The sequence below is a fragment of the Tripterygium wilfordii genome, chromosome 11 (genome assembly GCF_013401445.1).
Source record: "Tripterygium wilfordii isolate XIE 37 chromosome 11, ASM1340144v1, whole genome shotgun sequence".
Lineage (NCBI taxonomy): Eukaryota > Viridiplantae > Streptophyta > Magnoliopsida > Celastrales > Celastraceae > Tripterygium > Tripterygium wilfordii.
In genome coordinates this window covers 3,522,464-3,537,980 of record NC_052242.1, presented here as the reverse complement: position 1 = coordinate 3,537,980, position 15,517 = coordinate 3,522,464, and the positions used below count along the sequence as shown (strand labels likewise).

At 37.8% G+C, this 15,517-nt stretch overlaps 2 protein-coding genes across 3 annotated transcripts; one reads left to right on the top strand and one right to left on the bottom strand.

The window, feature by feature from the left end:
• The first annotated feature begins 284 nt into the window (after positions 1-284).
• LOC120009828 (homeobox-leucine zipper protein HAT5) lies at positions 285-3,236 on the top strand. The gene is made up of 4 exons (XM_038860540.1): positions 285-857; positions 1,224-1,357; positions 1,866-2,105; positions 2,652-3,236. Exons 1-4 carry the CDS (start codon positions 770-772, stop codon positions 3,036-3,038), a joined length of 849 nt encoding a protein of 282 aa, XP_038716468.1. The 5' UTR covers positions 285-769; the 3' UTR covers positions 3,039-3,236.
• Positions 3,237-7,684: 4,448 nt separating this feature from the next.
• On the bottom strand, positions 7,685-10,998 carry LOC120009823 (pentatricopeptide repeat-containing protein At2g17210). Of its 2 annotated transcripts, XM_038860535.1 has the most exons (3): positions 8,449-10,998; positions 8,239-8,359; positions 7,685-7,762 (listed from the first exon to the last, which is right to left on the bottom strand). In XM_038860535.1, the coding sequence occupies exon 1, from the start codon at positions 10,892-10,894 to the stop codon at positions 8,678-8,680; it is 2,217 nt and encodes a 738-aa protein (XP_038716463.1). In that variant the 5' UTR covers positions 10,895-10,998; the 3' UTR covers positions 7,685-7,762; positions 8,239-8,359; positions 8,449-8,677. The 2 variants fall into 2 exon arrangements, with proteins under 2 accessions (XP_038716463.1, XP_038716462.1); XM_038860534.1 differs by having other exon boundaries at positions 8,239-10,998.
• Between the last annotated feature and the right edge of the window lie 4,519 nt (positions 10,999-15,517).

Here is a 15,517-nt window from a genome sequence, read left to right as displayed (position 1 = left end):
ATCCGACAATCCTCCGACCGCGTAGCATGGAATCGATTAAAACACACTGTCGCAGACACCTGTGCTTTTTCCAACGGCTCGTATTCATTTGCAGCATCAGTCACCCGCGGCGCAAGTTAGTGAGCAGCTAGTCTACGAAGTCCACGATAATATCCAAAAATTCCCAGCTGTAATCCCCAAAAATACCCTCGTTTATAAAATTAAAAAACTGCTGACCGAAAGGTCATTTACGTCATTCTACACCATGACCTACGCTATAAAACGAACCCCACTGGCCGCGCAGAACTTTAGCTTCGCAGAACACTCACAAGCCCTTCGGAAGCGCACAGAGAACCTCCAATTCCGCTACGTTGCCGGAACCCCAAACTCTGGTGAATGCTTGTGTGTCGTGTTTTCTTTCAATAGCAGCCTCTCCATATCAGATTAAAGTTCCGATCTCAATTTGAATCCTAGTTCGCATAAACACGCTGTCTCTCGTAATTTTGATTCCTCTAGTATATAAGGAAAATCTGGGTAAGATTGGGGGTGTCATGATGGGGTTTTGCATCTGTCCGTTGGAGACTCCGGCTAGGTTACTGTGGAGTACCAGTTTCTTCCGTCACAAGCTCATGATCTTCTAATTTATTGTTCTCTGTACTTAATTCTCTAGTACAAATATACACTTCCTCTTCTATAAATTCCTTCTCGTGTCCTCGCCGGAGAGATCTGGACACAGATACATACATACTCGTGCAAATTCAGGTACCGAGTGGACTAAAAGGTCGCACAGATGGAGTCAGCCGGACGGTTTTTCTTCGATCCCTCAGCTTGCCACGGCAACATGTTGTTCCTAGGGAACAGTGATCCCGTTTTCCGAGGTAACCTTTTTTTCTCTCATTCTTATTTTGTTTTATTGATAAGCTGTCGTAAACTCAGATGCAATCTTCTGTTTGGTTGATGAGAAAATAGAGCACAAGGAACTAATCAGTTAGTATCAGTAGACTTAGCTTGAGCGAGCTAGAGTTTTTTTTTTTTAATATTTAACTCTTTCGATTGATACTTAGTAACAGTCCTCAAAATCTCCGATCCTGTTTTCATTGTTTTTAGATTTCTCTTGTTGATATATAATTGATTTTTCTTAACTTGAAACCAATCTTGTTTTTCTTTTGCTTGAGATTTAAGTTTCTATTTTTGGCGTTGACATATCTGAAAGTTGGCTATTATGATTTTTGGGGTTGGTGAAGGGCCGAGTTCAATGATTAACATAGAGGAAACCAGGAAGAGGAGGCCCTTTTTCAGCTCGCCGGAGGACTTTTTCGAAGAGGAATACTACGACGAGCAGTCACCGGAGAAGAAACGACGCCTAACACCTGAGCAGGTTAGTGTTTACGGGATCTAGCAGCCACCTCCATTTGTAGTGTCGGCCTAATATGGATCTAGTGCAAATCTACATCTGCCTAAACCAACATATTCCTTCAAGATTGGGCATATAAACATCTTGTACTAACATTTCCATTTTTATCAGCATCAAGTTCTGTTCATTATAGAAAAGTTAGTTTTGTCCCCATTAATTTTAGGATTATAAGCTAGTAGCTTAATTTGGTATCCAAGATCAAGGACCCCCGGATACTTCATATAAGGTATATAAAGGATCAACTTCGCCATATTCATAGCTTTTAAGTATGTTTGAGCTAAAAAAATATAACATGTGAAACCTTCGTTATCTTTTGAAATATTTTGCATCTAATTGTGGGAAAAAAATTTGGTTCGTATTTAGCTTCCCCTGAAATTGAAGTGGAGGTTAAAGGTATTGAGAATTTGTACTTGATGATTTATCTTTTGAATAATGCTTATTGACTTATTATTGTGGGTTACTTTTTATTAAGGTGCATCTTCTGGAGAAGAGTTTCGAGTCCGAGAACAAACTGGAGCCCGAGCGAAAGACCCAGTTGGCTAAGAGGCTGGGATTGCAGCCCAGACAGGTGGCTGTGTGGTTCCAGAATCGTCGGGCTCGGTGGAAGACTAAGCAGCTTGAGAGGGACTATGATCTCCTCAAGTCTTCTTACGATGCCCTTCAGTCTAACTACGACTCTCTTGTCAAGGAAAAGGAAAAGCTCAAGTCTGAGGTACTTTTAGCTGTTGATTTCTCATACTTCCATATGCTTCTTGTTGCTCTTTGCACATTTGTTTAGGTTCTTTGCACATTTGTTTAGATTATAATGATGATAACTGAGATCATATTTTTGCACTAGATGTGATGAATGACCAATACACTTTGACTTGAAGGCTTTGGGAAAGTGATGTTATATGCAAACTTGTCAAATATAACCATAGGCAAATAAAATGCTTTTGTCCAATAGCAATCGATATGAAAGTAGAATAATAGATCGAGATTCGAGACAAATGGAGATGGGATAGCTTAGTGCCTTTCTGCATATATTCTTGTGTTCACCTAGCTTAGTAGATGATAGGGACCTGTGGCGTGAAGTGGGTCATGCATGTACCTATGAGATTCGACCTTATTATAAACAAACATGTGTATTCAAACATGGCATATGTTCTTAACCCCCACTTGGTTTAAGAGACTGTTTTAGAGCAAGACTTTTAGAGTAAATTATTAGCTTCATATAAGCACTCCTCCACTTATCTCTTATGGTATATTTAAATTGCAGGTGGCCTCTTTGACTGAGAAACTTCATGTCAAAGAAGCAACCATAACATCATCGCTAGGTCAGGAGTCTGATCCACTTCCGGCAGGTATAGCTAATGATGCTTCTGCCCTCCCAGTCAGCATGAAGGTTGAGGACCGCCTAAGCTCCGGCAGTAACGGAAGTTCGGTGGTGGATGAGGAAGGCCCCCACCTTCTGGATAGTGGGGATTCATACTTCCCCAGTGACAACTACCCTGGATGTGTGGCTCCTCTTGATGAGGTCATCCGCTCAGAGGAAGATGATGGGAGCGATGATGGGCGGAGCTACTTCTCTGATGTTTTCGCTGCAGCGGCAGAGCCTCAACAACTTGAGGGGGGAGAACCTTTAGGCTGGTGGGTGTGGCCTTAAGCAAGTAGCTCTTGGACTTGTTACTGTAATGTTACAAATAATTTGGTGTTATTTCTTGCTGTAATATGCTAAATATTAGCTCATAACCGAAAGGAAAAGTAAAGAGTAGCTCAGCTGTTGTTGATGTACGTATCCTGAAAGGATCTGGTGCCTATATATATGTTAATTAAGTGAATAAAATAGACTGTTTTTGGTCAATGGCATTAGTGTTTTGTTTAGAAGTAAATGAGTTGTTCATATAATGTAAGTTATTTCCCATTGCAAAGATAAAGTCACCTCAAATTCAACTCCCCAATGAAAAGAAATGAAGTCCACCAGAACTGCACTGGCTGTAGCTTTGTAGGGTCGTGTACCCTACCATTGGGACTGATTCTCTCACGTATTGTCTCTTAAACCATTCCATGCACAAGTAGAGTACCAGTTGTCATCAGGGTATGTCTTTTAAATAATAAAACAAATGGTCAAACCAATTTCTGTGGATCTAAACCAAATTTAAATGGATTACAACCAAAAAGAACTCAAATCAGATGGGTAACAATGATTCTTTTTGACAGATTCCTTTGATCACACTTGATGTTTGGAGTAGTAATGTAGGCATTTGATTCTAGACATCTAAAAATCCCAAGGACATCTCACATGGATGGGACTTTCTACACAGATGGTCAGATATCATCATCCACTTCATGAGTATAAAAAGGTGACGTGGGGTGCATGCATTGTCCATGTGAAATGGTTCAAACCAACGTCACAAGCCACTCCAACTCACAACTTCAAATCACTCTCCTCGAATATGTTCTTCCCACTCGCTACATTCTTTTCTTTCCTTTTCTTTTGTGCTATGTCCTGTTCTACGATCAATCTCCGTCACACACCCAGTTGCCACCATTTTGAATAATACCTTCAACCTTGTGAAGTTCTTGGACTTTCAAAGTGCTGAGCAAAAACTATTACAAATCGAACTTTTCAACGACTGCAAACAAAAGAATTAACCAGGCTAATGATGGTTTTTCTCAAAACCATGTTGTCAATTGGGTATATATTTTCCAGTTGAGGTTAAGGCTATATTTTCCAGAAGCAATGCTCAACCAGCATAAGTCAGACCCCCCCAATTCTCACAAATTGCATGGAACAATGGAGTCCATCGTCAGTGAATAAGTCACAAACTCCACTGAACAATACTGAATCCACTAGCAAACAGTACATACCAATATCCTTAATTTATTAAACTGAAACCAACCAAGCACTAGACAAACAGGAAGCCTACATAGAACACACACAGTTGAACAAAGATTAGTGGTAACAGGAAAACATAAACAGGTGGAATCTATACACACGAACGAACTCTCTTCTTTAAAACTCAGATTCAATGCTTTCAAAACCTTTTAGTACTACTCATTCACCTATAAACCCGTTTTCTTCGTTAAACAGTCGTGAATTGCACAACAGGGACCCATGTCAGGTAGGAATCTGAGCTAGAATGGCTTCAGTCCCGGTCCTGTCCTTGGGCTTTTGTTAAAGGTCCATATGGGGAGCTAACACAGTCTTGTGGTAGTTAGACTTCGTGGCCATTAGGCATTGTATGATTAAAACCAATCCCCAAAAGGATGGCACTATCCAAAAGAAACAACAATCTCTAACCTGAGAAATCACATTTTCTGCAGCAGAAAAGGCCAACAAGGTTTGGGGAAAGGAAGAGAAAAAGAAGGGGGGGGGGGGGGGGAGTCTGGATAACCAACAACCAAGAGCTCACTCAAGATGAAATGTAACCCAATAAGCGGATAAGTATATCGCACGACAACTTGAAGCAATTCAGCATATTCAGAGGGCCAAAAAGGAAAAACTAGAAGAGGAGAGCCATCTAAATCCATATGGAGAAAAATAGTGCTGATTGTGTAAAATGAAGCAATCCCCCGAAGTAAACCAAAGATTTGCGTACGAAGTAAGAAATCCTGATAGTATGGGGGAAAATCCACAGTAGGACCCTAAAACTAAGACATTATACCACTGTCAATTATAACTTAAAGTCTTAAACCTACCACGATTACACTTCAAATCTGACTGGGGCATTGTAGGTTACTTGTTGGTACTAAAATTGTTCTCCCAAAGTAATTACTTGCAATATTCACGGATATATATATGATAATATGAATAAAGACCTAGACCAGCACAGTCAAATCCAAAATTTTTATTTAGAAATTGGAAGTGCCAAACAAATTACACCAAAAAAAATTAAACAATGGAGCTAGTTCAATTAGTTTAAAATAACAGAATACCTGCACCATAAAAAGTGTCAAACCTGGCCTTCTGACTCTCCAGAAAGGAATCAATACTTGGTCCAGCAAGTCAGGTAGAAAGATCTACCCCAGATATATATGGCAACTGAAGCAACCGGCTTGAAAAACAATGAAGTCGCCACCAATTGATTTTTAGGATGCAATTGGACATCCGTTCTGGTCTACGAGAAAAATGGGCAAGGGGGTCTATTGAGCATGGGGAAGGTGTTAGGCACCCCACAACTCCCGAAAAACGGTTACCTTTGAATGTTTTCCTATTCGGCTCTAATTTGTTTTTGAAAATCTCATTTTGATGGGTCTTATTGGAATGTAAATGAAAAATCCACTTGGAGTGGTTTGAAGAACAAGGTGCACGGGATCATTGGGGCCATTCCCGGCTTGGCCAAGGATTGGAGAAAACATCACCGGCTTGGCCAAGGATTGGAGAAAACATCACTTGGAGTGGGTTTGGGGGAAAAAAAAAAAAGTGTGCACGGGATCATTGAGGCCATTCCTGGTTTGACCAAAGATTGGATAAAGCACCACTTGGAGTGGGAGTGGGTTTGGATATTTTTGAAGGAGGATTTTTTGAGGACTTGGTTGATGTACCAAAAGGGCCCACAATCAAGAAATAATGTTCAATTCAAGCCTTACTCACAACTATGTTTTTCATGAGAAAAGAAAGAATCGATTTATGGCTCATTGAATGGGCCAAATATCTTTAAACCCACCGTTGAGTCCGTAAATAAATTCTCCTAATCCCTAAAAACACATTTGCTTTCCGGATCCACGAAATCCAAATGTTTTCAATGAATGCCAATGGAACCCCAATATCTTGAAGGCTCTTTGGTATTTAAAGAAAACATAAGGATTCCATAATTTAATCTTGATGTGTTTTATTAATGTGAGACGGCTTGGATTAATCCAATGACTAACGCGTTGCATTTATTTTCATTGCATTCAAACAATCCTAACATACATCTAAGCATCATAGCATAGTGTGAGAAATCAAAGTTCTAAACATGCATTCTAATGCAATCATTATTCACAAAATCAATTCCTAATTTCTATATGCTTCTAGCATCCTAAAATATCATGTATGCATTTTCTATTTTACATCCACTATTTTTGCTACACTATTACAAGACTTACATTTTACAAGAATACATGACAAATAATAAAATTAAAAATGAAATTTATACAAATGTATAAAAACCCAATATTGCCCGCGAGGCCTATTGCTTCAATCCAGCCCAAACCCTCTAAGTATCCTTCGGCCCAAGTGGGCTCAAGCCCAGTCCAAGCCCCAACATCAAACACAAAATAATGGGGGGTCAAAATTGTGCTCAAATGTCATAAAAACTCAAATCAAATTCAGTCTATATATATTATAAACATGCCCACACAACACATATATACAAATATACAAACTGGAATATATACATATACAAGCACATATACAATATATATATAATATATATGTATATATATACACTGACAAATGCATATATACACATACAACATATTCATTCACACACGGGCACCATATATATATATATATATAATATGCACTAAGACAATATATGCACCACCCATACACGCAAAAGAGATCAAAACAAACTCAAACAACATCTCAGTTCATCATTAGTATAAACAGAATACAGGCATGTAAACATCTCTAAAAACCTGAACAATATACACATGTATATAAACAGGAGCGATCCATATAAACAGATTAATATAAACAAGAGCCCATATAAACAGATCCAAAAGAGCCAATATAATCAAACAAACATGTAAACAAGAACATATAGACAATATAAACATAGGCCATCTAAACGAACATCCGAGCCAGCAACTTGGACATATAGAACAAGTAACACATGAAACCTAAGAAATCATAGAAACCAAAGAAACCAAGTCGGAGAGATACAAAGTATGAATCAAAGATGGAATCAAAGAAAAATAAAGAGATACAAAGATGTGTGCTGAATATTACCTTCAAGAGTTAAAGGAGGAGACACTCTTTTCCCTTCTTCTCTTGTTCTCCGGTTTCTCTCTTGATTTCTTCCCTATTTTCTCTTCTTTCCTCCTCCTTCCCCTTCTTCTCTCCCGATCTCCCCCCCCTTTTCTCTCCTCCTCCTCCTTTTCTTCTTTTTTTCTTTTTTATTTACCCAATTTCCCCCTACTTTTTCTCTCTTTCTCCCCTACCTTTTCTCTCCTTTCTTCTCCTTTTTCTTTTCCACTTTCGGCCACTTTTTCTTTTTTTATTTTTTTTGTTATTTTTTTGTTATTTTTTAATATATTTTATATTTTTTTTATTTTTTTTATTTTTGTATTTTTTTTTTGGCCGGACGAAAACCGGTTACTACAGCAACCATATTTTATTTTGAGAGTTAGATTAAGGATCCTCCTCTCCAAAGTGAGTTGGACAAGTTCATGTCTTTTTAACTGTAGCACATAGAAAAGACGAGAGTAATGTATTAGCTGCATTGATTCAAAATGCTAACAACTATGACAAAGCATGGGCAAAAGGCTACACACAATGTAGCTATAATTCTTGGATATATGGTAAGCACATGCAGTTTCATCCATTTTGATACCCTTTCACCTCTTCAAAACACCAAGTCAAAGAGATGCACAGAGAGAGGCAAAGGAAGAGAAACAGGTCAATAGGGTATAAAATATTGTGTATGCCTAGTAAGATTCATTCTTTCCTATCTTTCTTCCTTTCTTTTGCATACTTTTTGCATAAATTCCTTTTGAATATACATATGGATCCTTGTTGCGAGAAAAATGTCCAACATAAAAGGAATCCAAAGAGCATTACATAATTCAGCAGCGCAAACCAGTTTAAGAAGCTTGAATATTCACAATGATAAAAGATGTACTACCGAATCAAGGAAGAACACTGGAATGGAACTGACCTCATAAATTTTATTCTCATCGTGTTGAGGATCATGATACTTGAATTGCAAAACTGGCTCCTCCAGCTACCTCTCTCTTTTGGATCAGTATATTAGAACTAATTAATGAGTTCTTCGATTTCTGCGTCAGTTTGATAACAAACCCATGGTGAACGTACAGCCATAAGAATATAAGATCTCATAGAGAAATGGACAGGAAGCCTTTGGCACCTTGAATTCCAAGCGGGTGTCTGCCAGATGAAGCAGAATTCTGGAAAACTGAATCAGCACTCACCAGGTCTCTGTGATCCAGAAATTTTCTTCTCTGCTACTCCACCAAAATTCAATCAACAATAACCCGAGCATGCCCAACTGAGGTGGCTGTAGCCCAGTACAATCCATCACTAGAATCACTACCCGAAAGCTCCCTCATCCCACAAATTTTAGAAAGGAATTCTTCTCAAACCAAGTTATTGTTCTTGTTGATCTTCATACAACTATGCAATTGCTCAACCATAGTACTTAATTGACTAGCCTGTGGGTGAGACTTATCTCCAGCAATGAATCTACAAGCCTTATTATCAACATAGACCAAGCTGTAACCTGCAACAACCTTTAACCCTCTTTCCTTCACTAGCCCTCTCATCTTTGCTGCATCATCCCACAAGCCACCAGCTGCATAGATACTGGACGCAAGCATGTAGCTAGAAGGGTTCAAAGGTTCTAGTTCAATAAGGTGAGAGACAGCCTCAGCACCGAGCATGCTATTCTTATAGCTCCTACAAGAACTCAAGAGTGCCCCCCAAAGAGGTGAGGCAGCCTGGAAGGGTTTGGGAATCTGCCTGATCAATTCCGCTGCATTGTTCAGCTTCCCTGCCCGAGCCAACATGTCTATTATGCAGGAATAGTGTTCCAGGCAAGGCTCAATTTTTTGATCCTGAACCATTGACTTAAAAAAGAAGAGTCCCTCTTCAACTAAACCTCCATGGCTACAAGCAGATAGTACTGAGAGAGCTGTCACTGAATTTGGCTTCACACCATGTTGTTCCATTCCTGCAAGCAAATGCAAGGCTTCATGGGCAAGACCATTCATGCCATATGCAGATATCATGGCACTCCATGACACTAAATTCTTCTTAGGAATGAGGTCAAATGCCTTCTTTGAGGCTTCTATCACCCCACATTTCGAGTACATATCGACAATTGCAGTGCCCACAGAAACTTCCTCTGCAAAAAATTCTCTGACTGCTATCCCATGTGCCCACTTTGATCGTTTCAGTTCAGATGAAACAGAACAAGCCTCGAGGAGGTTTATGATGGTAACTGCATTTGGCTTAACTTTTTCCCGGTTCATCTCTTGGAAGACAGCTATTGCTTCATCAGGCTTGCCACATAATGTGAACCCTGCAATCATCGTGCTCCACGAAACTGTATCCCTTCTCTTCATCCTAACAAAAGTTCTCCACGCAAGCTCAATCAAACAGCACTTTGCATAAGCATCAATCAAAGAACTCAGCAGCAACTCATTGGACTCAAAACCGCGACGCACTATTACACAGTGGACTGACTTGCACTGAGTAGGGTGCACAAAATGCTTGAATGTTTGAAGAATATTCACAAGAGTCACCTCATCTGACTCAACTCCTTCGTTCGCCATTGAACGAATCAGTGTTAAAGCACCTGAATAGTTGTCATTGAGGACAAATCCAGACAATACAGAATTCCATGAGACAATGTTCTTTCGAGGCATCTCCTCGAAAACTTTACTGGCAGAATCAGAATCATTACATTTGGAGTACATATCAATTAGAGAATTTTGGACAAATAAATCACTATCTAAACCTCCACGGATAACTAATACATGAAGCAATCTTCCCATAGACTTGTTTACTAAATCAGCACAGGCTTTAAGAACACCGACCATAGTCACTCCATCGGGCTCAATCCTAACAACCGATACCATATCTTTAAACATGTGCAAACCAGATTCAGCTTCCCCACTCTGCACATAGCTTCTAATCATCACGCTCCAAGAGATGACATCCTTGTCACATATTTCATCGAACAGTTTATGTGCACAATCTATGTCAACATCAGCATACATGCTCAACAATGAGTTCTGGACTGAACAACTAGCCCAAAACCCACTCTGAATTACGTAGCAGTGTAATTTTAGTCCTTCAAGCTCAGCACTAACTCTGCTACATGCCTGAATCACTAGCACCAACGTGGAAATGTTGGGCTCAAACCCAGCAGCCCTAGCATTACTGAACCACCACAGCCCTTGACCTACCACACCCCGATCAAGGTGTCCATGAACCATTATATTCCAAGAAATTGAATCTCTGCCTCTCAGACACTCAAAAGCACTCACCGCAGAATCCAGGTCTCCAGATTTTATGTAGAAGTCCATAATCGAATTTCCAATAGAAACAAAAGAAACAAATCCTTGCTTGATGACAGAAGCATGAATGGACTTTCCATGTTTGCAGGAGAAGTTCAAGCATGCTTTGAGAATTGGAGGAAACACTGCAGGGTCTGTAGATTGAACTCCAGCCTTCTTCATCTCCTGAAACTGCGAAATTAGTTCTCTCCATTTCCCGTTGGATAACAACTCTTTGATCTTCAAATTCCAATTAGTAAAATTCGAACTTATGAGTACAGCCGGGAAGCGCATTGCGTGAAAACAAGCGCAACCACGACATCGCCGTAGATCAAAACTCCCCCCCTACTGACGGCAGGCATGGCCGAAGACCGCTACTGCTCTGCGATAATTGGGCATCACAAAATCTCAGCCCATAATTTAGGTCTCCTGTAGGCCCATATTTCCCATCATCGGCCCATTAATTTACAGCCTTTGTTTTAAGAGGATTTCCACTTTACTTTTCTAAGATGTTTCTAGAATTCTAGTTACTCTTCTAAGATGTTCTTTTTAAATAAATAAGTTTTGTATGTGTATATAGATTTTACTCATCGCGAGAATAACATTGTTCCATCTCATCCAATTTATATGTGTATATCTAGGGATGACAAAAAAAATCGATCCTAACACTATTCGTAGGATACTCGATCCATTTAAAACTTGAAAACCGATCCTATAGGATTTGGAAACGATTTTGGTTTTTATTTTCAAACCCGTTACGGTTTAGGGTCGGGTTTGGTTTTTGATGTCGAATTTAGGGTACCCGAACCGTTTAATTAAAAAAATGAATTATATTAATAACATTATAAATCATCTATATAAAGGTATATTATTAGAACGTTAAATTTTAACATGATCAAGCATATTAAATAAAATAATAGAATAGAATTATAGATTATACATTCAAACTATAAGAATATGATAAGTCAGATTATTTTTTTAAGAAATTGAATTATACATTTATAGAAAATTTAAAAAATTTAAAAGTTAAACGGTAAACGGATACCCGACGGTTAACGGTTATGAAACGGTTCCGGTTTTTTAAACGGTTTTGATATTGTGTACCTTAAATGGAAACGGTTTTGGTATTCACTAATTGGAAGGGTACCTGACCCGTTGCCATCCCTACGGTATATCATCTTAAAACATTATTTAATTTTAATCTATTAAATAAGAATATGAAAAAGTTTGATCAACATAGATATTTTATTGGATACATTTCCATGAAAGTAAACGATTTTTGGAGTACTTTATCACTTATTCATGTATCAACCATATATACATGACATTTATTAAATATAAAATCAAATTCATGGATTGATATGAAAAAAAAATCTATTAAGTAACACTAAAACACATAGATATAAGATAGAGATTTGGTGTTGCTATATAAGCATTAACAATATTTATGTATTTGACCCATGTCATTTGTTATTCTAAAAAATATATTTAATTCTTATATATACGCTTATATCATCTTAAGACATTATTTAGTTTTAGTCTATTAAATAAGAATATGAAAAGTTAGGTCAATATAAAATATTTTATTAGTTACATTTCCTAGAGGGTAAGCAAGTTTTAGACTTTACCAACCATATATATAATATATTATGATGTTTATTAAATATAAAACCAAATTCATGGACACCAACGAAAAAAATAATCCAAAGTATTAATAAGTTTTATTTGTTTACATATTTTCATACATGTATCACAAATATAAAATCAAATTCATTGAGGAATGTCGTGTATCATAAAGATTAATGTATCACTAAGGTTAATGTAGCACGTTAATTAAAATGAATATAAATGATACAATCACCTTAGAGCGAAACAAGGGTCATATACATATTTATGTTTTTTTTTGATAGATTGAATCACTTAGGAAATTATATAAAGTCTCTTGATCCCTCTCCCCATTCGAGCAATTATGATAGCAAGTCTATCACTCATATGAAATATTAGAGTGAGTAAAGGGAGAGAATATCAAATACAAATAGTTTCTACACATATAAAACTTGATCTTAGAAGAACATAGGCACGCAGAAGGAGATCAAGATCGAGCTTGATTGTGCACATAAAGCATACTATAGAACACATGTAGTGTTGTAACACCATAAATATTGTCGAGTGAGTTCTCCGATCTATTCCTAATTGCGTACTCAGTTTGGTCGCACTTTTTTTAAAAAAATCTCATGGAATGATTTTAAAAAACTAACACAAAGTATGTCATACATCGAATCATTGTAAATGCTTGAATATGCAATTGAAGAAAAGTCAAAGTAGAAAAATGCGGGCCACTACCAAATATTAAAAAATGAAGAGGATGTGACTGACGGAAAGATCTCGACACTAGTGAGGTGTCGGCCGAAGACGCTTCGATGGTTAAATCAATAACAATGAGACAATAGGCCTGAAAGTGGTGCGAGTGGATGTAACGTGAAGAAGGTTGGATTGTGACCGTGGCAAGACTTACGAGAAATGCCGATTGGGTGAGAATCCGATTGTGGACCGTAAAAGATAAGCTTTTAGAAGGAGGGTCAAATGCTCAAGGTGTTTTCCACAAAGTTCGACTTGCATTCTCTATGAGGAAGGTATGCTATTTGTAGTTATTCTGAGATATCTATTAATGACGTAAGCCATGAATGAGATACGAGGTTAACGTGGAGAAAGGTGATTGACAACAACTTATGTCGGAAGGAATGTTTGACATGGCGGATTGGTGAGAAAGTATGATATTTTGGCTCGATGTCAGAGGAAGAACATGAGCAAGTTTTGAGGTGAGCTTTAGGTGGATGATGTGACAAATATATGGCTTAAAATCGGTAAAATGGTTTGCTCGACTTGTCTTTAAATTTGGGGTGGAGGTCGAAGCGATTACAAGGTTGCAATAATAATTCAAATGTCCTTGGAAACTCCATCAAGATTGAAATGCTATTGAGGTATTGAAAAGTCATTTCAACAATTGTTTGTTTATCCATTTCCAGAGGGAATCAAATATGGTTGCGAATGAGTTAGCTAAATCAGGGGTTACTCGAGTTTCAGAGTCCATTGCTTGGATTTGAGATATGCTCTTTATTTCTTCGGTCTTTGCTTCCTCTTTGGAAGTTGTTATCTGGTTTTTGATTCCTCTTGTTTCTGCTTATGTTGTGGTTGGTTTGTTTCTTGTTTTTTTTTTCCTTTCCTTCTCCTTCTCGTTTTTTTTTCTTTCTTTCTCCTTGAAGGTCTTTTTGTCTGTAACTTCGGTATTCCTCTGCCATAAGTGAGGATTTTAATAAAATCTTGAGTATCGTCCTCTTTATAAAAAAGAAGAAGGTCGAGATGGCCTGATCAAGAAAGATGTTTGTCAACAAAGAGAAGAGATGGTTGCATGACAGACGTCGAACATGAGAAGACGTCTTCAATGCAGAGGAAGTAATTAATGCGATGCAACAAGTTAGGTGGCAGGGTGACATATATATGTGTTGGAACATGTGTATTGAATGAGTCTTGTATTGGTTGAGTCAACCCCACATTTAGTGGGATGGTTATGGCTCAAATCATGGGATGATTTTGGACTAAGTAAACCCAAAAAATCAACGTGGTTGCTGATTTTTGGGGAAGTGGGTGGAGGGTCTCTACTATAAATAGAGGTCCCAATACCCATTTAGAAGATACAAAACTTTTGAATATTTTTGCGAAAACTCTCTCTTCCTACACTCTACAGTCTATATTTCCTGTGTTCTTGAGTCCAGATTCTTGTTCCAAAAATTCTGAGTTTGAAAGTACGTTCTTATATTGGTTTGATTGAGTCCACCAGTATTGGAGTGCCGCTTACTCGTGGTGTGAAGCGTTGTATCTTGGGAAGGGATTGTCTGGATAGCAGAGGCACCAAGTGGCTGAGACAAATTCTCTTTAAGGAGATTCGCTAAGGCGTACCTCGCTTCCTCATCTTGTATCCAACTGCTTCTACAATTCGGTTTCTGTATTTTAATTCTAGCATTTGTTCTTCAATGTGATGATGTGTTGATTAATATATGTTATTGTGCTCGGTTTCTTGCTTGATGTAATTAGTTACATGCATGCTATAATTATCCAACAATATGTAGGTTGCCTTGTACAGGAAATCCATGCATATGCGCATGATGCGTATATTATTCAAAAAATGTGAAGACTCATAAGCTGCCATTATCTAAATGGGCCTGGAGTCTTGTCGCGGGCGGCCTTCATGTGTATAAGCAAAGTCGTTTGGGCATGTTAATCAAAACAAGTTGTTGGGCTTTAATATTATTGATTGAATGGGTCAGGCGGAATTTGGGCCACTACAAACAAAAGGATAATTCATAAATTTGATCAAAATTGCAAGACAAAATAATTACAAAAAATATTCAAACCATCTTCACCGACAGTACCGCGCCCGGCACATCTTTACTAGGAAGAATAGGTCCATAACAAAAGCCAAATAAATTAATGACAATATTCATCATGTCATGTATTTATTTATTGGCATAAATTTTGCACAAATAAGCGGGAAATTTAATGTAATTAGTCAATTAAGACATGAATTTAAAAACTTTTTACCCTTTTTTTTTTCTAATCACAAAAGGACAACAAAACTATTTCTTTAAAAATATAAATATTCCTAAAAAGGATCCAATTTATGTGCACCTCAAGAACTCAATTATAACAATACAAACCATACATAATCCTTATGTCCCCTTCCCATTATAACATTGAATGGAATGGGCACACCGACGCTGGCCCAAACAACAAATAGACCATGCCCACCGTTATTGACGATTACATAATTGAAATTATGATTCAACAATTTCTTTTTAAATATTTGAAATTCGGATAATAAATCACAATATGTAAATAAAGAGAGTCAAATTAACCACT

What these genes read in the sequence shown, in the direction of transcription:
- LOC120009828 (XM_038860540.1), top strand. Translation starts at nt 770, where the DNA reads ATGGAGTCAGCCGGACGGTTTTTCTTCGATCCCTCAGCTTGCCACGGC. An exon ending in CAGTGATCCCGTTTTCCGAG is followed by an intron (nt 858 to 1,223) that starts GTAACCTTTTTT and finishes GGGTTGGTGAAG; the next exon opens with GGCCGAGTTCAATGATTAAC. An exon ending in AGGAAAAGCTCAAGTCTGAG is followed by an intron (nt 2,106 to 2,651) that starts GTACTTTTAGCT and finishes TTTAAATTGCAG; the next exon opens with GTGGCCTCTTTGACTGAGAA.
- LOC120009823 (XM_038860534.1), bottom strand. Translation starts at nt 10,894, where the DNA reads ATGCGCTTCCCGGCTGTACTCATAAGTTCGAATTTTACTAATTGGAAT.